The following is a 26,365-nucleotide window of genomic DNA, read 5'->3' as shown; positions in this document are numbered from 1 at the left end:
ATCCCCCATAGACTGACCTTGCAGTTCACTATTGCTATTGGCTAAGCAGACTCAGCCCATTCGGCCAAATTCCTCATCTCTCTCTCGTTCTGTGTCTCCGGCTCTCTCACTCACTCTCTCTCCATTGGCTGTTGTTTATCCACCCTGCCTGTTTACCTCCATGAGTCATCCATTTGTCACATTGCAGCTCCCGGTTGCTTTTGACGAACGCTGCCTTTTGCATAAAAGCCCGGCATTAATCGCCATGTTCTGACAGGATGACGGCGAGGTAGAGACAGGTTTCACAAAGGTATACTCAAATTTCTGTGTCAACCCCCCACCCCCCATGCCGGCATCCCTCCGTCCCTGCTCCTGTTTCCTGCTGCAGTCGGTCTGATGAACAGGAGAATTGAATTTCATTAGTTACATTGTCCCTGTTTTGAGCTTTGTGCTGCTTTCTTTTTTCCTCCCCCCTCCTTCTCACTCCTTATCCGTCTCTGCCTGCCACTCTTAGGTTTTCTCACCCCCCTCCCTCCGTCTCCTCCATCTCTCCATCTCAATGCGCCACAGCTCCTCCCTCCACCTTGCACAGCTTCGACTCCTCCCTCTCCATCTTTCTTCCCTCACTCGCGCTCTCGCTCTGCTGGGTATGGCATATATGTGAACGGGTGCACTCCTGTTTACATGCATGCCTGCATCTGGGACAGACTCTCATGTATTCTGTGGACTGTAGCTGCCCGTGCTCCACACTCTGAGAATTTTCTGGACCCTTTGCTTGCTTTGAGGAATTGTTTGCCGTTTTTGTTTTTCCTCTCACTCATGAAATTCTTCAAAGGCCTCCTGTGTGCCACCCTGCCACTCTGGAGCGATTCGGATCCAAGCTGCACTCCGGCAGAATGGAATTGCCAAATTTAGACTCCACCGCATGACGTTTCTGGTAAGAGCAGTTTGCATTCAGTGCCAGATAAGCGTTTTGAGAACTCCGAGATCCTGTAAAGGGCTGAAAGGGGGATATGAGAATTTTGGGAATTGTGAATTTTAGGTGGGAAATGTGTCCGAGATGGATAGTGCACAGGCTCAGGAGAGAAAGATGCTGAATAATGCTTCTTAATCGGACATGGGACCAAATACCGTGGACTGTCAATGCACAGGGAGGGGGTCATTTGCTACAAATGAATATCTGTCTGTGTAAGCATTCATGCATATTTTCACCTGCACTATGTTTCTAAAAAAAATCTCAATCCTACCCCCCATAATTTGTATTTCTCCATGGCCAGGTTATAATACATGTTGTCTATGGTGCAGGCTTGTATGTATGCTAGACTTCTGAGTGTATTTTTGGTGCTGTTGTCATGGTTTATACCTCAAGGGTCTTTATTTTACAGGATGCATTATGAAAGAAAATAATGTTTTGCTTTCGATGCGTTTGAGTCTTTAATTCACAGACCTCATTATAGAGCCTCTTTTCTGCCTGTTTTTTCTCTCTCTCACTTTCTCTCACACACTTACTAACTCATTTCTCTCTTTCTTGCTCTCTTTTTCCTATCTCCCTTTTTTGCTGCTTGGAAGCAACTTCCTCCGCAGCTAATGTGGCGTTTAAAGGAATAACAACATTACACTTCATTTCTTAATCTTGGCAAGCTGTCAAAAATACATTAAGAGGAGCCTTACAGGATACATCAAAGATTCATGTTATCTCAGTGTTCTCATTGGTTTCCTTTACAGCTGTCAGATCCCTCTATCCATATTTTCTAATGTAAATGTGCATTGTCAGTGCACATCTATTAAAAAAAAAAAACATACATTTTTATATCATTAGCCATCATATATAGAGGCCAAAAATGTTCAGACAAGGTGTGAGCAGATTCTCAGATTCAAATCCACCATGTGCTCTGCAAAAACCTGAACCCCCTCCCCCCGCGAACACAGGGTTATCAATCAAAACACAATGCATCTACAATATGCATATAGGCTTGTGTTGGATAGGAAGACTGGAACATGAAACAACTGCATGGCAACAGTATCCTGGCCACATTCTGAAGATGCTGTAGCTGCCAGCGGAGAAATCCAGGCCAAAACATAATGCCATGGCTAAAAATTCAGCACTGAATAGTGATACAAATAAGACAGCCTTTACATTGAGATATGTTTCAGTATTCTAGTGATTGTGTAAAAAGGCAATCTCCCCATCGAGTAGATTCTCAGTTGGTGGTAATAGCCATTATGATAATGCTGCAGTCTGATAACAAACAGAAGATGAAACAAGATAAGGCAGTGCTACAGGAGAACTGCATCACCTCACGCTCCTGTGCCATGGGTTCACACATAGATTAGACCCTGTGCCTGTCAGCCTCTCATTTTCACAGCTTTTGTAAATGATGCAGCCCAGGCAGTAAAAAGGGGCCGAAATCCCCAAAATCATTGAAATTCAGATCCTTTCCGATTGCGAACCTGCCACATCCCACTCTGCTTCCCTATTCATTCTCTTCTATACGCTTTTTTAAGCACTCAGTGAGGGCCTGCTTTCAGCCGTGGCATAGATAGACAGACCAGGCGTGCATTTGTCCTCATTGTGAAGGGATGCAAGAATCGGACGCCATCAGCGCAGCGGTTCGTTTCTGTCACACAAAATGAGGGACTAGTGAAATAGGGCTGTACATAGCGGGAAAGCCAGCAAGAGGCTGCTGTGAGAGGCGACCGAGTGACATATCAGACAGCGCACACTCACTCCAGCCTCCCACAAATGTATTCAGAAGGTCACAGAGTCGCTTCACTGCAGCAGACTCACCCATTAAAATTTAATCATAACAGCTTTGTGTAAAAAGTAGAAAAATATGAGACCAGGCCCATGCCTTACTTTATTGCCACCCCGTTTCTAAGGGTTACGTGTGCATGTGAAGGAAAATGATGTTTACATCTTTGAAGAAATGCTATCTGTCGTTTTGGAGAAGTTGGTGTCGTATCTCCACCCATCATCTGCAAAATTTGCGCCTCGTGAAAGACGAGAGGAAGATATCATTGATTGTATCAGTCAGAGTAATCAAATTATTAGCCTCGGATGGAGTGGTCAGAGGAACAATGCTAGCATAATTCAGGAAGCTCGAGACTGATTATCCCGTGGCTAATTTCGTGAGATAAGCCCCTTCCTAATAGAACCATTGATAAAGAACTCCAAGGAGCTCAGCTTGAGCTAGATTGCTTTTGGGATTACGGGTGTCCTATATTCTCTCCACATTTTCTCTCTTCTTTTGTTTCAATTAAACCCAAAACAAAGAGCCCTGTGTTTAAAAGAGGAAGAGTGGTTGGAGTAATTACCAGCTTTGCCTGCTGGTAGCGGTGAATTTAAAGTGAATCTCAAGAGCATTAATGAGGAATGAAAAACACTTTATGGAATTATTATTAACCGTTACCGGAAAGCTGAGGGGAGGATTGACATGGGACTGGGCCCAATTAGACTTCGCACCATGACAAGGAACCTGACAGCAGCCGTATCTTTGGAAATTTAGCCAGACCATGGGCTAAAATAACATATAATGTTTCAGCCGAGTGATAAGAGGGCACATGCTTGATGCAGCTTACAAAGAATAGATGTGTTTTATTGTCAAGAGTAAGAGACAGAAACACAGTGCATCTGTTTCATTACCAGCCCTTGAAGGATGCATATTTAAACTGCAAACATCACATATTGCTCCATCGGCAGTTAGTCAGAAGACCAATATTCGGATGACAGGTCGTAACTTATTTCAATCTCAACCATGCTTGGAGTTGAAACATTCATGTCATTTACTCAATTTATGATTGCATGAAGCTTCCAGGCCACCAGTCGGCACAATGAAGAGTGTTGCTCTCGGTCTGAGCCATCTTTTCTATATGGCGGTTTTCATTTTTGCTTCAGATTTGAATGATTTTAGAGTACAATCAAGCCCTGGGAAGTCATGGGAAATATGTATTAATATAAAAAGACACTCTATAGTCTTGTTACAGCATGCTATACTGAATTCCATATACAAAGTGTCCATTTAATATTCATCTCAATGCGAAAGCCTCGCTTTGACAGTTTAGTCATACCCTTTGTTTAAATGGTATAAATTTCAGCGCAGTGCTTGACATTGTCGCTTCAATAAGTCTAGAGTTCTCTATGTTTCGACATCAAGGTTCATGTTAGTTTTTCCTTTAGTGGAATGTAGCTTTCCAAGCCTTGGGCTTTGATCTAAATCTTACTGTCATCAAAAAACAAGATCAAAAGAGAGGAGTCAAATAGAAGCAAACAGTTGGAAGATGCATTTCTGCTTTGAATGCTGAATCCGTAGGCTTAAACCCCAAGCTGATTTGGTATACGAAGTTGTTTGTGTGGGGTAAGAAGAAGACAAATATATGGGGCAAGCAGGGCTGATTATTGATTTGGCTCAGGTCCTCACTGATTAACTGCTGTTGTAAATACCGATAAAGACACCTGCTTATGTTGTGATGAATGGTTGTGACTTGATTTGCTACTCACAACTTGGGCTGCCTTAACACTATTTTCAGTGACCTAGCATCCAGAAATATTTGTAAACAAAGTGTATCTTTCCACTATGCTTTGAATGCTAGTCAGTTATAGGTACAACATAAGCAAAGCAGATATAAAACAATACGTTTTATCTGACAATGATCTCACACATCCTGATTTTGCTGAGTTAGGCTGTTCACTCTGCGAGCCTTGGTGCTCCATTCCGAATTATTGCTCAAATCCAATTTTTTTTATAGCTATTCACATTGTTGTCTTAAATATAACTTATATCAGATTCCAGTGCAAACATCATGGTCCTGAACTGACCTGTATGCGCAAAAGAACGATAAAAAAGACGTCACGCAGCACGCTGTCGTACGGAAGTAAACATTAAAGTAAGTTTATTTATAGTGTGATCTGCCGTGAAGGCCAGCGAAATTATGCGCAGACATTATAAAAAACAAACAAAGACGAGGATGTGAAAAAAGAGAGCTGAGTTTTTAAACATTTATGATACGAGCCCTTGTGTTTTGCTTGTATGAGCTGTCACTGTTGTGAGCTCTGACAGATCACTGTCCTTCACTGACTACCTATCGCAACTGTCTTGATAACTTTGGTTATGTAAAATCTTTGAAGTGACTCCCATGAGCGCAGAATTGTGACGAATAATGCTCTGGAGTGTCGCATTAATTCCGATATGACTGTTGCAGACTGTGGTTGCATTGCAAAACATCTGACCTGTATTGGATTTAGTATCACATATTGTGATCACAAGTGGCACAAATCGGAATCACAAAGATCAGATTCCATGTGGTTTGTGCTGTTCATACTGTCATTAGAAAAACAGATCTGAGTCACATATGAGCAAAAAAAAAAGTCTGAACGTAGCCTTAGACGTGTTCCTGGCTCAACATATTTTGTTAATCCTGGGACAACATTCCTGTCTGAACATTTAAACATAACCATATCCTACCCCTAAACCCTACCCATAACTTATTCCTAAAATCAGAGGGAAATGATAGGTGAATAACACTGATGTAGAAGCACCTAACCCTGGTTGTAAGCCTAAACTTGACATACTGTAAACTCTAAACTTGTCCTTCAAATCTGTTTGGTTAATTGGAATGTTGTTCCAGGATCAACAAAGATGTTGGTGAAATCACGTTCTGCCAATGATCCCGTAGAACTTCGGCGAGCGAATTTGACTCCAGCTGTATCCATAAAATATTTCTCAGGGTATAAATTAATTGAACATTACAGACACAGAGCAAATGGGTCACCCGTGCCATTTCACAACCAGATTGCATGAGAGCAGACAACTTACCAGCAATTTAGTAGATAATTATTTATGTATTGGGAATATTTAGATAGCTGTTAACCACAGATTCACTTCATACTGTGAAATGTGTTCAGTGTGATCAGGGATACCAGAGAGGGAGAAAAAGAGAGCGACAGGCAGAAAGAAAGGGATGATGAATAAATAGATAGGAAAAATGAACAAAATGAACTCCCTCAGGCTAGTATATCCAATTAGTTGCTGCACTCTATATTCGCTTTACTTTTAACTCACAGTAGCTTTCTATTAGACTGTTGTGCCTATTATAACATTATACTATGTGGTATCATTTGCCAGCACAAATGAATCATTATTTAATCCATCTCTAAAAGAATGTAATAACAATAAAAGCAAAATTAAACATTTTATAATTGTGATTCCAAATATTTTTTTGCATGTGGCTCACATCGGACCATCCTCAAAACGCAGCCCATTTTTATTATTTCTCTCTTGTGTTTATTCTTCCTGTGTTTATATTTATGAATTTCAAATGAGTAGAAATATCAATAATATAGAGTCTTTTTATGATGTATGAATCATGAATTTTAATTTGACCAGAATTAAAAGCCTACAAAAGTTTTTTATGCACCAAAATATTAACCTGAATCAGTGTTTAATGTGTTTTCTCTCACTAAATATTAAAAAAATTACATCATGATGAATCACCCCACCATTAACAAATTATTATTTCTTTGATATAGTACTGTGTTATTAAAAAACAGCACAAAAACTGTGCTGTTTACTGTAAATGTTTTTTTTTTTTCTCCCCCAAAGTATATAACTCTCTGGAGATCAAAACAAGTTATTAATTACTATGTAAAACATTGTTCTTTCATGATTGTTGTATCTAAACTGGAAGTTAAATCCCTGAATGAAGCACTCATTTGCGTTTACAGAGTGCCAATTGGAATGTTGATGTTGTTTTGTCTTTGTTTCGTGGCATTTTTTATTTAATAACATACATTTCAACATACAAACGCACATTCACAACTCTTGTAAATGTTTTCTTCCGCTGTAGATTAGGTGGTGCAGGTAACAACTGCGATAGATGTGAGATAGACATACGCAAGAAATGTCTACCAGCTGATGACATTCTAGGAAAACATAGTTGTTTTTCAAAGATTGTTTTTCAAAGTGTAAGGAAAATAGACACGCTGCAATAGATTGAGAATGGTGATGTTAAAAATTGGTAAACATTTTCTAAGCGGTGTGTTTAAGAACAAATGCAAACAAAATCAAAGATGCATAAAAAAGAAAGATGTCCAAAATGTTACATGCTAATATTTGGTCTTGTTTCAGAGTCGGTATGCTCCGGTGAAAACTTTGTGACTTGTGTGAACTTTGATGAGGCCAAGAACACTAGCACTGTTAAACATGCGGTTCAATAACAATATTCAATATAAACAAGAATCCAACTCTAATGTGACTGAGCTTGTTTCACATATAACTGTTGATAGTTAGATAATTTATCTAACAATTGAAATTTACGATATGTTGAAACATTTCAGCATTCTGCTGATGAGGCCAAAACATGTTTTCATAAAAAGAAGAACAATTATTAATACATAAAACACAACTTCTGTTTTCTGGATCAGGCCAAAAGACTGATGCCTAAAACTCTGTTGTCAAAGTATTGGTGTGGACAGAATAAAAAATTAATCATCCCACCTTTCACGTAAAAATACCACTTATCAACTGTAATTCATTAGCTTAACTGTTGTTTAGTGACATACACAAAATAACTGTGTATCTATGACTGTGCTGTGAAATGCACATCTTTAAGTGTAATAGTAAGATGAGTTTGAAGTGTAATAGTTTTATAGGTAACGGAAAAACAGCAATACTCATCTTTCATGTCGATGTTTCGTAGACAGCAGAAAGATGTTCAAAAAAAAAGAAGATTTGTATAGTCTTAAACACTCTCACGTATAGAAGGACTGTCAATTACATGCAAACTGTACAAAAAGAAAAAGAAACAAGATGTAAACAGCGTAATCAACTAGTATATAAAATGTCAATTACAAACATTCAAAAATTATCACAAGTGGCTTTTCTGTATTTGTTTTAAATGGCTCATGTTGTATTTACTTTTTAGCATGTTGACCTCTAGAATTTACTGTTGTGCAATTTTATCTGCAGTTTTTACCGGTACTGTGTTTAGCAGCCTTAAGCTCGAATGAATATGGATCTCTCAGTGCAATAGTCAGATGTGATTCTGTTTTAATCATTTAAGTGTAAGACAGCATGCACTTACTTTTCGTGTTAATACTTTGTGTGATTCCACATCATAGATAGACAGTGCTATCTGAACAAGATGACTAAATCTAGTGGAGTAATAAAACCATAATTTGCAAACTTTTGTGTATTTATTATAAACGGTGCTTTTCAACCCTCTTTTCTCAGTGATTTGGTCTTTTGAATCTTACATGGATGTTTTGGACACATGTGATTCCTGTATAAAGATTATGTTTTAAAGTTAGTCCATAGGCTTTACAAGAGTGTGGAACTTTGCATCACTACAGTGTGACAAAATATGTTGACGTGTAAAAATACACCCAAAGATTTAAGCACAAATATTTACACACATAAGTAGGAGAATATCTAACTTTATATTGTAGATTGTGAGCATTCCATTATCTGTTTATTTGGGGTCAGAGAACATCCTTAGCTCATACATCTCTTTAATTTTGTGCTGGATGTTGAAGTGTTAGTTAAAACAATAACAAACAAACAAAAACTTTAAATCAACATGAAACCATAATATTAATAAATAAAATATGGTATAATTACAGTTTGAAAATGACTTCCATAATATTTTCTTTTAGTAAAGCTATGCCTGGATCACCCAACACAAAGTTTTGCATTTGTGGGTGAGACCTCACAAAGATTACACCAATATTAGCTTTCTCGAACATTGCATGTTTTCACTATGCCTGAAACTTAGTAATCAACATGCATTTCCGTAGATCTGTCAAAAAAAGTTGTTATCATCTGTTATCATGGTTTAGTTGTATTTTAAAACTTTGTGTCAGACATATTTGGTAGCATGATTATCTCGTTTCATCGTGTATTAAGTCCATATTTATCAGGCTGATATTTGTATAAATAAGAAAAGTAAATTTATAAAACAAAAAGAACCAGTTAATGGCATTGTGTCAGAACACAACAGGTTATGAAGATATGTTTGGTTTTAACGTTTTATTCTAACTTTTAAGATAGATTATCCTTTGAAAAGAGTTTGATTTTGGGAAAATCTGGAAAACTACCTTACACATGCAGTGTTTTCACCAATTGACCTAAACCGTTGACCATCCTTAATGCTGTCATTGTGTGTTGAACTTTTTGGAGTATTGAAGCACCTATTTCTTTGCAAAAACATTGCATCAGACATATTATATATCATATTTTTTACTTTCGACTTGCTAGGAAATTAATTTAAATTGAACCTTTGTAGAATTTTTTTGTAGTACATTTTATAAAAGAAAAAGCTGGAAACTAGTGCCATTTAGCTTAATCTTTGGTTTTTGAGGGAAATGAAATATTCTCAGGAGACCCATTGACCCCGGAAGACGTGACTTCTGAAGACCTCTCATGTGTAGATTCACTCGGTTGAAAAATGCTTTTTTGTAATTTATACATCTGAAATTAAGGACTAACTTGTAGTGTCTTTAACAAAAAAGCCTCCAAAATCAAGGAGGTCAAAGGGCACGCTTCCTGCTATAGTATCATCAGCTCTCCCCAAAGTCTGTTCATGCAGCCAACAGACAACCTGTCACATCAACAAATGCTAACATTTTAAAATTCTACATATATTTTGAGTAGATAATCGATAGTATATTCTCAGTAAAGGGTTTCACCCTGTGTGTTTTCATGCTGATTATGGATAGTTCAGAAGATACAAGAAAAGTAAAAATAATATACAACTTATACGTGCAATAGATCATAGCTACCGTAGAAAAAGTAAGATCATGCTTTGAATTAAGACGAGTACAATCAAATATTCGCTCAAGACAAACTTTACTTAGGCTATGCGGCGTCATGGACCACAGAGACTCTGAAAATGTGTGGTGATTTTCTAAATGAAACACCTTAATCTAAATAAGAGCAATGTGGAGTCCACGGATTTCTTAAAAGCAAAAAGCAAAACAACAACAACAACAACAACATTGTGACAAACTTTGGCAACGTGTTTCATGTTGCATGGAATACTGCTTGAATTTGTATAAATAAGATCTAAGACGACTAAGCACAGTTTTTGCTTTAAAATTTGTACGTTTTTGAGCAGACGCTGTTTAGTAAAAATAATACCTTAGGTTAAATTTATGCAAACTCATTTCTACCATACAGTCTTCTAGGAAGATAAATAGAATATACGATTTAAAAAAAACTTTGATTTAAACAATCTTTTAAAAGGTCTAATTTAAACTTTTAAGATTATGCTTTTAATTAAATTAAGTAGGAATTTAATTCATTCCTACTTAATTAACTCTGGAAAAGCAGACTAACTCCCAGAGGCTTATCTGGGATGCGTTCCCGTACAATGACGTAACTCGATGCTTCACTACCATAGTACGATGCATCGTTGAAAAACGTTCTTTATGTGAAGCTTTTAGGTTATTTATTTGAAGATCTCATACTCTTTTTCTTTTCCTTTTATATTATTTTCTTTTTCTGTTACTTGTATAATTTATTTTAATTTGCACTATATTTTCTTTTTTTATTTTGTTGTAATGTTGAATTTTGAATATTGTCTGTATTTTTTTGTTAAAATCTATTATTTGTATGTGACTGGCATTTAATAAAAAAAAAATAAAAAAAAACGATGCATCGTTGAAGAAATCAACTAGCTAGTCACGACTGTTTCCTGAAACCATATTGTCGCAAAGTGGTCGTTTAACCACGTTGGTTTATGCAGGCCCGGCTGCAGGATGAAATGACTGAGGGGGCATGTGAAATTGTTAAGGGGGCTTAACTGTATACCATCAATGAACAAAACACACTGATAACTCGCTTAATAAAAATATAAGCCAGCGTAATTTATTATGCATATATTAACCCTTTCACGCTTGATTTTATTTATAAAATTTATACAATTTTATAAAATATTCTAACTGACTCCCCAGAGTGAGTTTTTTCAAGGCGACTGGTATATTAGAACGTTCCCCCTTAACGTTTCCATGGCGACGCTTCATATTTGTCACGTGACACACCGCAGCCACAATAACACTGTATGACAGATCGCTTTTATTTCCTTTTTTATTTCAAAATATTCACAAACTTGCTTACCCTGTCATCTACTATCTGATATCCCGATTCTCAAAAATGTGTAAGTGAGTGTGTTTGGTCGTTCAAAAACCTTTATACATAATCTTGATCGATAACGTGAGATGGGCGCCACCATGTTTCTTTGCGCCGTAGTTTAGAGAGTCAAGTCAAGTCAAGTCAAGTTTATTTGTATAGCGCTTTTCACAATACAGATTGTATCAAAGCAGCTTCACAGTATTAAATTAAAATAATACAACAAAGTTTGTTTCAAGAGGAATTTATTGATTGATAAAATTAAATTAAATATCCCCAAAATATCCTCAACTGAGCAAGCCAAAGGCAACAGTGGCAAGGAACCGAAAAACTCCATCAAGTGACCTAATGGTGTCCTAAAACTCCATCAGGTGACCTAATGGAGAAAAAAAACCTTGGGAGAACCCAGGCTCAGTCGGGGGCCAGTTCTCCTCTGGCATTTATGAGCTAGAGGCCGGATTGTAGTTTGAACTGTAGGATTATATGAATGCCTGGCTGAAGAAATGCGACTTTAATCTAGTTTTAAACTGGGGGAGCGAGTCTGAGCAACGAACAGTATCAGGAAGACTATTCCAGAGTTTTGGAGCCAAATGTGAAAATGCTCTCCCTCCTTTGGTGGTTCTGGATATCCTAGGTATGACCAAAAGCCTTGAATTTAGTGATCTTAAAGAGCGCGATGGATTATAGGGCGATAGAAGATCCGTTAAATAGACTGGAGCTAAGCCGTTTAGGGCTTTATAAGTCAGTAGCAATACCTTGTAATTAATACGGAACTTTATAGGTAACCAATGCAGTGATGATAAAATCGGTCTGTCCTGTCTGTCATCAGTTTCTCCCGAAATACATGCAAGAAAGTGGCCGGTGAACTCCGAGAAGAATAGAGTAAACTTTATAGTTACTTCCACTATGTTTGTCTGATGTGAATAACACACGTCGGCAAATTATATTTGAATGGATTGTTATTGCTGCTTCCACAGACATCAGTGTGTATTTTACAAACTCCAAAATTTATTGTTTTACTCGTGCTTATGTGTATTTAAATGTCTGAAACCTAAAATAAACATTATTAGGTTGAAAACACTGCATAGTTGTGGTATGACAGCGCTGAGCTCGTCCGTCTCTGGCTCAGCGCCAACCAACGCGCGAAAGCACAATTTGAATCTGGCAGTTGTGTCACGTCACTGAACATTCTAAATCCCATAAGTGGGACCGTACTCTCAGCGGCACAGACATAAAAATCCCATATATGGGACCAAACCGGATACAGCTCAAAGGTTAAACATTTCATTTGAAACCATGAATACAAAAAAGAAACTGAGGGGGCACAAATCAGATCTGAGGGGGCAATGCCCCCTTTTGCCCCCTCGTGGCGCGGGGCCTGTTTATGACGTCACGCACGTGGTGAAGTAGTAACTTATTTTAATGAAACTGTTTGAGATCGAATTAATGCTAGCTGTTTTGATATAAATTACAGACATGGCACCTGAGGACTATTTCAAATTTTTCTCAGTTATTTTGCTTTATTTTGTTCATTGGCTCGTAGTGCACTTATGGCGCTTTTCCATTACCAGTACCAGCTCAACTCGACTCGACTCGACTCGACTCGACTCGGCTCGGCTCGCTTTTCGCTCCGTTTTCCATTGCAGATAGTACCTCCACAATAGTACCTGGTCGTCATAGCGACGCCGCAGGAAACTGCCGTGACTTAACCTTTTACGCGAGACGCGCGAGACACACCCGCTACCCACACACACAGGACAATGGAGGAAATCGAGTGTATGCTGTTTTTGGATGTTTTTGTTTTTGCTGTTTTTTATTCAGGATACTCCGTCTGGCGCGTGCAATGATGACGCAGTTAATAGTGACTCTCTCTGACCAATCATCAGTCTGCCGTGTTTTCACGTCACATTTTAGTATCGCCTCAGCTCGCTTAGAACCTCGCCGGAGGTGGTACGAAAAAAAGTACCTGGAAGCAGGTACAGGTACAACTTTTACACAGTGGAAAACCAAACAGAGCCGAGTCGAGCTGGTACTGTGTACATTTACATTTATGCATTTGGCAGACACTTTTATCCAAAGCGACTTACATTGCGTTATCCTATACATTTATACATAGATATGTGCAATCCCCTGGGATCGAACCCACAACCTTGTGTTGTTAACGCAATGCTCTTACCACTGAGCTACAGGAAAGCTAGTGTAGTGGAAAAGCGCCATTAGTAGAGCACGTTTGCGCATGCGCAGTTTTCAAAGACGGTTATTTAAATCTCTTGACAAACTCAAAGACGTAAATGACATTTGTATGTATTCTAAATAAAAGACACAGGTTGTACTGGATGACAGCTTGCTTATTTTGCTCAAGATTAGGATTTATTAAGTCCACATGTCATGCAATCTAGAAACTATGCTTCTAACCACAGGTCGAGAGCTGTCGTTCCAACCACATAACTCTGCGATGCTGTTTGCGAATGTTCGTTGGAACGATGGCTTCGGGAAACACTGACTCGTGACTCGTGAAACTATGCTGATAACGATGGAACTTGCTACCATAGTTGGCTATGCTTTCGGAAAACGCACCCCAGTGCGTTTCCCGTACAACTATAGCTCGCTGCTTAACTACCATAGTACGATGCATCGTTGGAGAAATCAGCTAGCTAGTCACGACTGTTTCCCGAAACCGTATGTCGCAAAGTATCGTTCAACCACGTTGGTTTATGACGTCTCGCACGTGGTGGACTAATAACTTATTTTAATTAATCTGTTTGAGATCGAATTAACGCTAGATTTTGTCATATAAGTTACAGACATGGCATCTGAAGACCATTTCTAATTTTTCTCAGTTATTTTGCTTTATTACCAGACTCAATATTTAGCTCGTTCTTACATAGTAGAGCACGTTCGCACATGTGCAGTCTTCAGAAACGGTGCTTTAAATCTCTTGACAAACTAAAAGACGTAAATTACATTTGTATGTATTCTAAATAAATAACACGGGTTGTACTGAATGCCAGCTTGCTTATTTTGCTAAAGATAAGGATTTATTCAGTCTACATCTCATGTAAACTAGAAACTATGCTTCTAATGACAGCTCGAGAGCTGTCGTTCCAAACAAAAGTTTGCGATGCTGTTTGCGAACGTTCGTTGGAACGATGGTTTCGGGAAACACCAAATCGTTGAACTATGCTGATAACGACGGAACTTGCGACCATAGTTGGCTAACGATGCTTTCGGGAAACGCATCCCTGGTCTGTAACTCCTCCCGTCTCTGTGAGGTTATGAAGCTTCATTTCACACTGTAGTTTATTCCTGAAGGATCTGGGAGTGTTTTGTTTATGACAACTTCAACTATTTGCTTTTTGGATAGTTTTTTATCATTGCATGAACAACTTCTTCAGCGCTCGGAAAACGTAAGGTACATATATATACTTAAAATACGTTAGGTCACCATTAAACAAAATCATTACAGTAATCTTCTAAAAGATAAATAGAAGATACGAATGTATTAAAACTTTAAAGATTTATTTTAAACAATATTTTAATTTAAAAGATCATATTTAAACTTTTACGATTATGCTTTTAAATAAATTTAGTACGAACAAAACTTTCGCTCTGGAAAGGCGTTAGCAGACTAACAATACATATGCTGTGAGTGAAATGATGCACAGAGGCTCTGTTCTATCTGTCCCCCTATATCCTGAAGCTGTCATTAATGATTGTCAATGAACTTCTTTCTCTGAAGATGTGGCGGTGATTAGAAGGAACTTATAAGCACCCTGTCAATGGGGGGCATCACAGCTTCTAAATGTTTTCAATGACTACGTTTACAAGCTGTTAAAATTCGGATTATGGTCGGGTTAAGGTCACTATTTGGGTTTCTGAAACATTCGGAATAACCCGTTTACATGCGTGAGCAGAGAGAGTTACTCCTGTATACATGGAATTTGTAATCAATTGGCAATATCCCGATGTAAACGGCGATGCACGGTTAGCGTCTGGACGTACGGACAACCTTAAGACGCAATATGCGTCATTTCCGATTCTTCTTCCTGTATCCAAAGACAACAACAACAGCAGCAGCAGCACGCGGATAATGAATAGTTAGGGGCAGATAGCGATCGCCTTTGTTTGCGCTTTCCTCCTCGCTCCAAAAGTGTGGTGCTGTGCTGCGTCTCGCCATGTTTACCTCTACTTCTTGTTTACTTCCGGTATACTGCATGCGGGTTTTTGTATGCGCCGTCTATACTCAAAAGACCAAGATTCCTTGCGAATAGAACATGCGCAGAACACAAATAAATGTTCCTTTTGATGGGGATATGCCGATACGCGTTTACATGAACAAATATTCGGGTTAGAAAAGGGGTACCCCAGGGATCATATCCGGGTTTTTAAAAACCGGGATATGAGCATATCTGGGTTTTTGCCGGTGTTTACATGGCCGTGCGCGACCGGGTTATTGCTAATATCCCGGTTTTGAACGGGTTATTGGCTGCATGTAAACGTAGTCACTGTTGCTCTCTCTCTCTCTCTCTCTGAAGATAGGCCTATGTGGTGATTTTCTCACAGTTACAACTTAACAAATTATTGAACATTTAACATGTGTGAGATGACTTGTGACACTTCAAATTTCAAATTATTTTACATAGGCCTACCCCTAATAAATAAAAAATATACTTTAAGTTTAAGTCAAGATTTTCAAGTCAAGTCAAAATTTATCAATGGACATTTTATACTCACGAGGTCATAGACATTCCAGTTAGGACTGGGCAATATGGCCTAAACAAAATTCCTGATTTAATTTTTTTTTCTTCTTCCCCTGATGACTGGTGTGCTACTGTTTTTATTATTGCTTTCATAATTTCAATTCAATTCTTGTGATTTGATTCTGATCTTGATTCAATATCGATTCCTTTGGATAAATATTAGGTACAGTAGATACATGTTCATTTTTCACAAAAAAAGAAGAAAAAAATCTCACCTAATGCTGTAAACATACAGAGCCCTGTTAGCTGGTATTATTATTAAAGGTTAAAAATTACATCTTAAATTAAATATAATGCGTTTTTTTATAATAACAACATTATCATTTTTCAATGATATAGGTAAAAATATAATAAATAGCCTATGTAATATAGTTATCATATTTAGCAAAATACTCCTCTCTGTAGCAATTTTTTTTAAGTCCAACTAACGTGCTATGGTCATTAAATTACTTTCCTGAGGTAAATGTGACGTTACGTGACATATTGTTCTCAAGCTGTTTTATGGAGCTCTTTCCGTGGTTGAAAAACACTGATTGATCGATTTTATTTAATTTCGGTAAGTTGAACTGTATCTTTCAAATTACCTATTGATCATTCATGTTTATTTAGCCTCTTAGTCAGAGATCTGTCACGTCACATTTACAAGCGCCAAAACGGTATTCATTGTTTGAATTTTGTAATTAAATTGACAGAATCTGAGAGCTGAGAATTTGTTTCATTGCAAAAGTAACCTGCTCTGTCTTGTCTGTCGGTGTCCTCTTTGGTTTGCAATTTTTCTCTGCGTGAGAAAATGGATGTGTGGCGTGAGAGCATGTAAAAAGTGAGAACTGCGTGAGTCTCACAGTGAATTTGTGGCAGTTGGCAGCCCTGCGGATTCAGTTTGTAAATGTTTTTAAACTGTAGGTTGTTTTTTGGCGGGTGTGCCGCGGTCTTGTTCATTTGCCACTTTGTTTGTGTATCTCTATGGCAAACGCGCGGGGGGAGGGCTGAGCCCGTTCGGAACTACAGGAGCCCAGAGGGGAGCGTCGGCAAATGTTAAAGAGAAAACCGATTTTCATTCAAACAAATCGACGTAAACTACACATTCGAGTTAATCGATAAAATCGATTTATCGCCCAGCCCTAATTCCAGTCACTGGTCATACATCATTTTCAGCCCCGGATGATACCCAAGATCAAAGGTGACACTGGCATGGAGGGGACAAGGTCAGCGCTAGGGCATGACTTGGGTGGTCCGCGGGGCGTGGCAAAAATGTCAAGACGTCACCACAGGTCAAGAGGTCACCATCAATTATAGGGTCATCAATCATTTTGACACTCTGTGACTCATAATAACTACTGGCCTATACTGAATGTAAAACTCAAATAAATAGGGATCTGCAAGTGGGTCACTCCCAAGCTTTGCTTATTTGTCTTGTTTGGTCAAGCCGAGGCTCACCGCCAAGGTCAAGAGTACGATGGTGAACAGGGAGAGAAAATAGAGAGGCTGCGTAGCTGGTCCGACGTGATATTTTTTCTCAAGGTTATCGCCAGGATGAAACAGAGGGGATGGAGTGGGAGAGAGAGCAGGATGATGGACCTTTGGGTTGAATTACATTTGTACATGAGTGGGAGAGACAGAATATCATCCAGTGAGCACTCATACACATGAGCAGTGTAACATGAAAATATAAAATCAATTCAACTGATAGCCATCTTCTGTGGTTTCAGATGACGATGAATCTTGATATCACTGTGACGGGCGCGTTTAGTTTCATCGGTGTAATAAGCCTTGAAACAATACGTCCCTGAAAAACAATTGTTTGTTGTTGACAAAGGTAAATACTCATATTTGCTAAGAGCTTCAACCTTAAACATTAATTTCTCCGTGAGGGTCTCTAGCTTAAACAGATAAATAGCTCGGTTTTCCAACGTTGGAGGCAGAATTGATTTTGCCCTCTAGCTTGACAGATAGCCCTGAAAGTAACAAATAGCAAAGAAGAGGACAAATCTTTGAAGCACAACACTTATTAACTTCATGAGTGTTGGGAAGGTGCAGTAATCTAAAAGTGATCTAGGCCTCCATTAGTAGAGGAAGGAGGCATCAGTCGGAAGACACCTTGTGAAAAAGAAGCCTCGCTATTTCCCCCCACATGCTGACAACAGATAATTGAAAAGCAAGGCTGCACACCCTTTCATCATGAACCGGATATGGACTTGTCAATTAACTTGCTCATATTTCATTGACTGATTGAACTTAACTGAACAGTCTTCTGCATTTCGCCTGTTCAAACCCATGCCATGTTGATTGTGAGGCACAGTGGATGCTGCAATATGGCAAAATAGGGCATTACATTTGAGGGTCCCTCTCTCAGAGGAGCACTATGTTAAAATAAACTTTATTTCTTCCCTTCGAGCTAGCGGGCAGGGTTGAATGGGTATGACCTTCCCATGTTACTGAGGGAAAAGAACAGAGGAGAAAATGAAATTTCCACCGAAAAGATCTTAGGAGAGCAACCCACTTTAAAACGGCAAGCAGCCTGTCTTGTGACTGAACGCTGGGTAGTAATTATTAAACAAAGAGAATGCTTAGCGCTGTTCTAAAATGGGAATGTTGATGCATACTCAACATATCACGCTTTTAATGTAAACAACTGCACATTTAATTTGCTTCTTAAGGGAACACTACATTTATGACAGAGATGGCCTTTTAATAGTGAGGTGCATGCTTGTTACAGAACTGGCTCGACTTTAAGAATCCAATACAAGCACGCTACTCCCTTTTCCCATATGCAGAATGACTCTCATTGACTACTGTATTTTTCTTCAAATCAATCAGGCTAAAGGCACACATTTCTGTCTGAATATATTCCATGCCAGGAACGGTTGGTTACACTAAAGTACCCTGAGGTAGATATGCCTTTAAAGACACAATTCTCTACATGGAAATTCATGCGGGGGTGTTGACTAATAAGATGAGCTATTGACCATGTGAGTGATTTCACTATATTGAGAATTACTCCGTCAATGCAATATTCTGGCAGTGCAACAGAGAGAAGCAGTTTTTTCCTTCTTCATACATTATTCATAGTTGCCTGACAGACTTTGATTTGTATGTTTACAGAATGGGGGCTTCCTGAGTGATGATTTAATCTTTTAATTGGATAATAAATCCAACACTTTGTGTAGTGGCTTTTCAATTGCCACCAGTTGACCACAGAGGCCAAATTAGTTTTAAAGCATTTGCATACCTTAGCATTTGGGCTAAAACAAAGGTTAGAGTGATTAGGAATAAAGATGGAAAAGTGTGTGTGTGTGTGTGTGTGTGTGTGTGTGTGTGTGTGTGTGTGTGTGTGTGTGTGTGTGTGTGTGTGTGTGTGTGTGTGTGTGTGTGTGTGTGTGTGTGTGTGTGTGTGTGTGTGTGTGTGTGTGTGTGTGTGTGTTTGCGTAAACCATCATTTCAATAAAAAATAAAAAAATAAAACATTTGTGGTTCATGTTAATTAGACTTTTAGTTTTTTCTTTTTTATTGAAATTATCATTTTCAGTTCGCCCGTTGGCAAACATTTGCAAATTGCAGGCCAAGAAATAACAGCACAAATGTTTACAGTGCACTTTTCATCAGTTGTAAAACAGGTACACATTTCTGCCCATGAGCAGAGCTATTTTCTTCCTGTGGGAGTACTATGTGACACCACAACAGTGAACAAAATACAACATTTTATATATTGGAAGCCATGGCCATGTTTAATTAGGAAAACTGTGATCACACCAGAGACCCACTGTAAATTTAAAGTGATTTCCATCTGCTTTTGCTTGCTTTTTTTTTTTTTAATTACCGAGCAAATTTGTCAATAATTTTTAATGAGGCAGTACCTTTGACCTGTTCTCTCCTCAGACAAATCCCCCCAATTATAGTTAAAGGTCAAAGGTGGTTGTTTGGCAGATATTCAGGAGACATGCAAATTGAACTAAAATTTGCATCGCAGGAGATGTCACACATGATAACAGTTTAAACAACCCTGTTGTGCCTCCGGAGGCTTGATGCCTGCTCAGCCGGGGGAAGATCGAGATAGATTTAGCGTGATTAAAACATCCCATTCTTGGCAGCTCTGTTTACGTCATGACCTTCACCCTCACACCTCTTCATGCCACACTAGTCGTTTAATCGATGTAGTAATTCTCTCACAGTAGCCTGATCGCTCTGCTCCCCGACTGTATGCAGATCACACTCGATAGATGAATGAGGGATAAGCACCCTTGACAGTAACGGTCCTTTTGATCTAGCTGAGGAGCACTAATATGAAACTGTTATCGTTGAAAATATTCACCTAATTTCACACCGGAACTCAAAAGAATCTTGCACATTACCGACACACCTGACAACACTCAGAGATGGAATCAGCAAATCTATCCATTAAGTAGACTTTCACTCCCTTTCTGCAGGCAGTTTCATTCTATCAAACTAGTCTGGCCTAAGCCGCTTCACAGTCCTGTGAGTTGTGTTGTACATTTCTCTCAGAGAACACTCTTTCTGTATCGTGTAGTTTTCAGTGTGGGAAAATTATATTGAATTAAAATATTGTCAAAAGCCATGATAATAGCTGCCCTTGAGATATTCTATTGCAAATGTGTAAATACATGTTGGCTAAACATTAGATTTTCAATTCATGTGTTTTAAAATATGCACTCTACTGTTGAACCTACAAAGTATCATTAATGCATCCACTGAGTTTGCAAAAATGTATTTTAATTCACTGATGCAAGAAGTATATAACTCTGGGTCACTTTCACTTGCTTTACAAATGGGAGCTACTTAATGTTAACCTAATCAATTATTAAAGCAGCCCTGTCCACTTAACATGATTTGTATTTGACTAGTCCCATTAGCAACATCGTACATCATCGAATGCAACTTGTGTGTCATTTTGGCAAATTCTCTGTCTTGAGTTCCTTTTTGTCAATATTTCACGAGTCTCTTCACAAGCCCTAAACAAAGATCTCGATCATTCTAACGCACATAGCTGAAAGAGGCTATGAGATCAAGACTGAGCTTACTCAATCAATTTAGGAAGCAAAGTTTGAAGGTAAAATAGTAGTGAGACAAAGTTTATTTAGATTTCACCTATTAAGAACCAAATAGTTTTTCAGTTCCCTTGCTGTAATGTTTTTTCAATATATAGTTTACCATCTATTATTTATGTAGTTTTAAGTTATAACTAGTTAGAATTATGCCATGCTTCATTTCAAAGGAATGTTTGATTATTGTTTCTTTTTATTGTTTTGTGTATTCTCAAGGTTGCATTGAACCTACAATAGTACGCTTAAATCATTACTAATTTGAGGTGATCCTAAGCCATTACTGAAAATGTATTTTCTGCACTAGAATGCAAAAAAGTACCATTAACCATCAAAAGAATGGAAAAAACAAGTTACATGTCCAACATATGTCCTTGTGTGTATATATATATATATATATATATATATATATATATATATATATATATATATCTGTGGCTATACTTCTCTATGGCCAGTGTTGTTTATGGTTGTTTTCTTTTTCTCATACAGACGTTTACTTTTTAATGCCTCTGTTCTATCATTAATCAAAGCTCTGAGTTGCCTTTACGCAGCATGTTCCAGTGCAGTAGTCTGTTACATTTGTTAAGTGTCAGCATTTTCTCCAACACCATCTCTTGCTATTTTAAGAACAGGAGCAATATGATTGTCTCTCAGTTCCTTTGCTTTTTTTCTTTTAGCTTTAGTGGAATGAACTTTGTCCATGTTGTGACCCAATCTCTCTACTCTTTTTCTCAGCAGGTTACCATCAAAATGGTGGCCAGAGAGGCAAGTGGGCACAGCTACCTGGTGGCGTGCTGGCAGCCTATTCTTATCCTGATGCTGGGTACCGTGCTGTCCGGCTCTGCCACTGGCTGCCCCTCTCGCTGTGAGTGCAGTGCCCAAGAGCGCTCGGTTGTGTGTCATCGGCGGAAGCTGATCTCCCTCCCCGAGGGAATTCCCATTGATACACGACTGTTAGATCTCAGCAAGAACCGCTTGAAAGCCATCAATCCTGAGGAATTTCTCAATTTCCCACACCTGGAGGAGCTACAGCTTAATGAGAACATAATTTCCATCATTGAACCAGGGGCCTTCATCAACCTCCTTGGCTTGCGAACTTTGGGACTACGCAACAACAAGCTGAAGTTGATTCAACAGGGTGTTTTCACTGGCCTCAGTAACCTCACTCGGTTAGATATTAGTGAGAATAAAATAGTTATTTTGTTGGACAACGTGTTTCAAGACCTCTACAACCTGAAAGAGCTGGAGGTGGGGGACAACGACCTGGTGTTCATCTCGCACAGAGCTTTTCATGGCCTCAGCAGCCTAGAGCAGCTCACTATGGAAAGATGCAACCTGACCTCTGTGCCAACAGAGGCCTTCAGTCATCTTCACAACCTGATGATCCTCAGGCTTCGGCATCTGAACATCAACATCATTCGAGACTTTTCCTTCAGGAGGCTTTATCGACTCAAAGTCTTAGAGATAGCAAACTGGCCTCTTTTAGAAACCTTGACCACAAAGTCCCTCCATGGACTCAACATCACAACATTGAGCATCACAAATTGCAATCTCACTGCCGTCCCTTACGTGGCCATTCAACACCTGGTTTACCTTCGATTTTTCAACCTGTCCTTCAATCCGATTGAGGTTGTGGAGGGCAACAAAATGCACAATTTGCTGAGGCTCCAGGCTTTTCACTTGGTTGGGGGCCGTCTAGTCAGCATCGAGCCTTATTCATTCAGAGGACTCAACTACCTTCGGGTTCTCAATGTATCCAGCAATAGTTTAAGCACTTTAGAGGAGTCTGCCTTTCACTCTGTCGGCAATCTGGAGACACTGGCTCTTCATGACAACCCCTTGGCATGCGACTGTCGTCTCCTCTGGGTCTTTCGCCGTAGATGGAGACTTAATTTCAACCGCCAGCAGCCATCTTGTGAAATGCCAGAGTTTTTGCAGGGTAAAGAATTTAAAGACTTCCCAGATGTTCTCCCAACAAATTATTTTACTTGTCAGAAATCTAAGATCCGAGATCACAAAGCCATTCATAAATTTGTGGATGAGGGGACCACTGTCCAATTCCCTTGCCAAGCAGATGGAGACCCTGCTCCCATGATTATGTGGCAGTCTCCAAAAAAGCAATTTATCACTACTAAAAGCATTGGCCGGCTGTCGGTGTCTCCTGATGGCACCCTAGAGGTTAGATATGCCCAAATACAAGACAATGGCACATACACATGCATTGCTGTCAATGCAGGGGGTAACGACACCCGTTTGGCTCACCTACATGTTCATAGCTACTCTCCCAATTGGCCCCATCAGCCCAATAAGACCTTTGCCTTCATCTCGAACCAGCCCAATGATAACAGTGCCAATGGAACTGATGCGATTGATCCCTTTCCCTTCGATATGAAGACTCTCATTATCGCTACCACCATGGGGTTTATCTCTTTCTTGGGAGTGGTGCTGTTCTGTCTGGTGCTCTTGTTCCTCTGGAGTCGAGGGAAAGGCAATGCCAAGCCAAATATTGAAATTGAGTATGTGCCACGGAAAATAGATGGAGAAAGCAGCCCTGCTGAGGGATCTCACAAAATCAGTATGAAGATGATTTAAAAGACTAATCACCATTGTGTGTGCATTACGTGAATAGGTGTTCTTGACAACAGACTTACCTTGAGGGAGGAAGGAGAGCGTAATCTTTGCACCCCTTATGGAATTATAAAAAAGAACAATGTTCTGACAAAAGCCTTTTACATTTTTTTTACAGACTGTACAGATCAATCACGCAGGGATTGTGTACTCAAAGGGAAAGCAGACAGGTCATTTGAGGGTTTCAAAAATCTGTGTACTTGTTAGGGTAAGTGTTGAAAAACATAGTCCTGTTGAAATTTGTGTGAAAGCCAGAATACAGAGGACCGGTATATATTTATACCTGTCCTCGTCTCTTTTTCTGTACATAATGATTTCAATGTACATTTGGCAATACAGTGGTTGAATGCAGCCGATCAGACGTTATTGGTTGTTAAGCCTACTGGAGTGCATGTGCTATATCTAGATACATGCAAATTGTATAGGTCTAATTAAATCACTGTAAATGTCCATTACCAACTCTTTATAAGAGATCAAATTGTTTTAAATGATTTATTGATTAGGCTTGACAATCATTAATATCTAAATGGTCAAGTATTAATCATTAAATATGGTTTGATGGTGCGATTTCAATTTTGACATCTTACATAGTATCATAAAGCCAGATGTAGCTTTGAATTTAAAGCCATTTGCTTTGACTGAACATGTGACAAAACTATTGGACCTGTGGTTGTACTCACACTAAACTACTATTCCATCAGACAGATCTCCTTAGTTTTTATTCACCTACTGGTGAAAAGTTTACAATTTTATTGATTTAGTCATCAAAATGTCATCAATTTGCCATGCTATAATGCATTTTCTACCACTCTCAAGAGGCAGGAGTTGCTCAGTAGGTAAATGTGTTCTACAACCCTTGGAACACTTACAATGCTGTTTTTGGGACAATGGATGGCTGTAAAACATATTAAAATGACAAGCTTTTATACTTCAATGTCTTTGCTCATTTCTTTTGCTCTGCTCTGTGAATTAAACATTGAGAGCTGGTGAGGTACACAGGAAGATTATTGCAACGCTGCTCTAATGTGCAGCTAAACCCTTTGCTCTCCCTCACACACCATATTACTATTGAACATTTTCTGAAAAACTGATTTTCTCTGTAAATACTAATTTCAGTGTTAGTGGATAGAACACATAACGTTAGTGAGAGTGGATTTGAAATGTTAAATCAACCTAGGATTATAGGTTTAAGGTTTAATGAATCTGCTTAATTGGTAATTGGATTAACTAAGAAATGCATTAGTTTTGACCCTAAAGAAAAATTGAGAGTACTGAGAATGGATACGCATGCATATACGCATCCGCAAGTGTGCGATCTGCTAGAACTAGTCTACAACGACAGACTGTTGTGTATTTATTTGCTCTGTTAAATAATTTTGAGCTTCCTGCAACTCAAAGCCTGCCAACCCAACCACACACACACACACACACACACACACACACACACACACACACACACACACACACACACACACACACACACACACACACACACACACACACACACACACACACACACAGACACACACATTTGCCTTCTAAAGTAATCTATAACATGTTGCAACAAATCCACAAATATCCACAGAGGCTTTTGTTTTTGAATGCACTTGTTTAGACAAAGCTACCAGGGACAAAGCCACCGCACAAATCAGGATAGGACCAACCTGACAACCCATCATCTCTCACAGGAGCATAATGGAAAACGTGTCAGCTGGAGTTTAAGCACAGAGCCCTCATGTTTAAATGGGAAACGATAGTTGTGTAAGATTATCTTCCTGTCCTTTTTCTACCGAGATGACTCCCAAACAGTTGATCAAACCCCATAGCGCTTTAATAATGAGCAAATACAACAGCAAGGGAGGGAGTGGGAGTGGTGAACATTAATAAGAGAGGAAGTGGAGCATCCAGATGCCAAAGAGAAGAAAGGCAAAAAAGAAAAATGGAGATGATTAATATTTAGTGAAATAAGACCATTAAGAACAAAGCCGATATGGAGGCTGTGTTATTCAAAAAATTCAAAAATGATTAATTCAGGTTAATACAAAGCTGGCTAAAATATTTAGTAACTGAGCCAAACTACAAAATGAATTAAATTTAAGAGATAAGGAGGCATATTTCCTCTCTATTGGATTACTTTGGGAACTATTTTGTCTTTTTTGCTCTTCATTCATCTGTTCTACCTCTTTGACCTTGTGTCTGGAGGTTTCAGAACAGTTTTTGGAAATGGTGTTATACTATAATTGCATTTTCTTTTAAACTATTTTCACTAATAAATTGCTAGTAAATTTCATCAATAATGACAAAGAAACGTCAATTAACACATTGGATTAAAGGTGAAATTTTGAAGAGGAAAGACCGAAATAGTTCAATTCTTGTAAAATGTCCAATAATCGTTTATTTTATTTTATTATTATAATTTACAGCTGTGAAAAATATTTTTTTTACAGTGTAGTAATTACTGAATTAACAGTCTTAGACACCAACATATCTGAACAAATTTGCACAAAGTCTCACTGTAATTCATCATAATTAAGATCTCTGCCATTGTAATCTGTAGATTACTATTAAAATTATCATGTTTTGTTAATCCAACAGGCTATATGGAATGCAATCTAACATTGAGCTGTGACGTCTGTGAGGTAAGTGTTTCTGTAATACAGGGGAAGGGAACATCTCAGTCTTTTATTATGTCAGATTATGCCACTTTATTCATCATGTGAGTATTCACCCTCCGAAGAATTTGTTCATCTGTCGGCTCACAGTGATAGGATGATGGCTACATGCAATTTTGGATCGGTAAAAAAAATTTAAAACC

The 26,365-nt window shown here is 38.6% G+C and overlaps 1 protein-coding gene across 2 annotated transcripts; it reads left to right on the top strand.

Annotated features, from left to right (window-relative positions):
- Positions 1-621: 621 nt before the first annotated feature.
- On the top strand, positions 622-24,465 carry lingo1b (leucine rich repeat and Ig domain containing 1b). 2 transcript variants are annotated; one of them, XM_082161881.1, is made up of 2 exons: positions 622-916; positions 21,661-24,465. In XM_082161881.1, the coding sequence occupies exons 1-2, from the start codon at positions 905-907 to the stop codon at positions 23,512-23,514; spliced, it is 1,866 nt and encodes a 621-aa protein (XP_082018007.1). In that variant the 5' UTR covers positions 622-904; the 3' UTR covers positions 23,515-24,465. The 2 variants fall into 2 exon arrangements, with proteins under 2 accessions (XP_082018007.1, XP_082018006.1); XM_082161880.1 differs by having other exon boundaries at positions 21,658-24,465.
- The last annotated feature ends 1,900 nt before the right edge of the window (positions 24,466-26,365 follow it).

The sequence above is a fragment of the Leuciscus leuciscus genome, assembly GCF_965113295.1.
Source record: "Leuciscus leuciscus genome assembly, chromosome: 2".
NCBI lineage: Eukaryota > Metazoa > Chordata > Actinopteri > Cypriniformes > Leuciscidae > Leuciscus > Leuciscus leuciscus.
The sequence above is the reverse complement of the archived record's forward strand: the minus strand, read 5'-3'. Positions and strand labels throughout refer to the sequence as shown.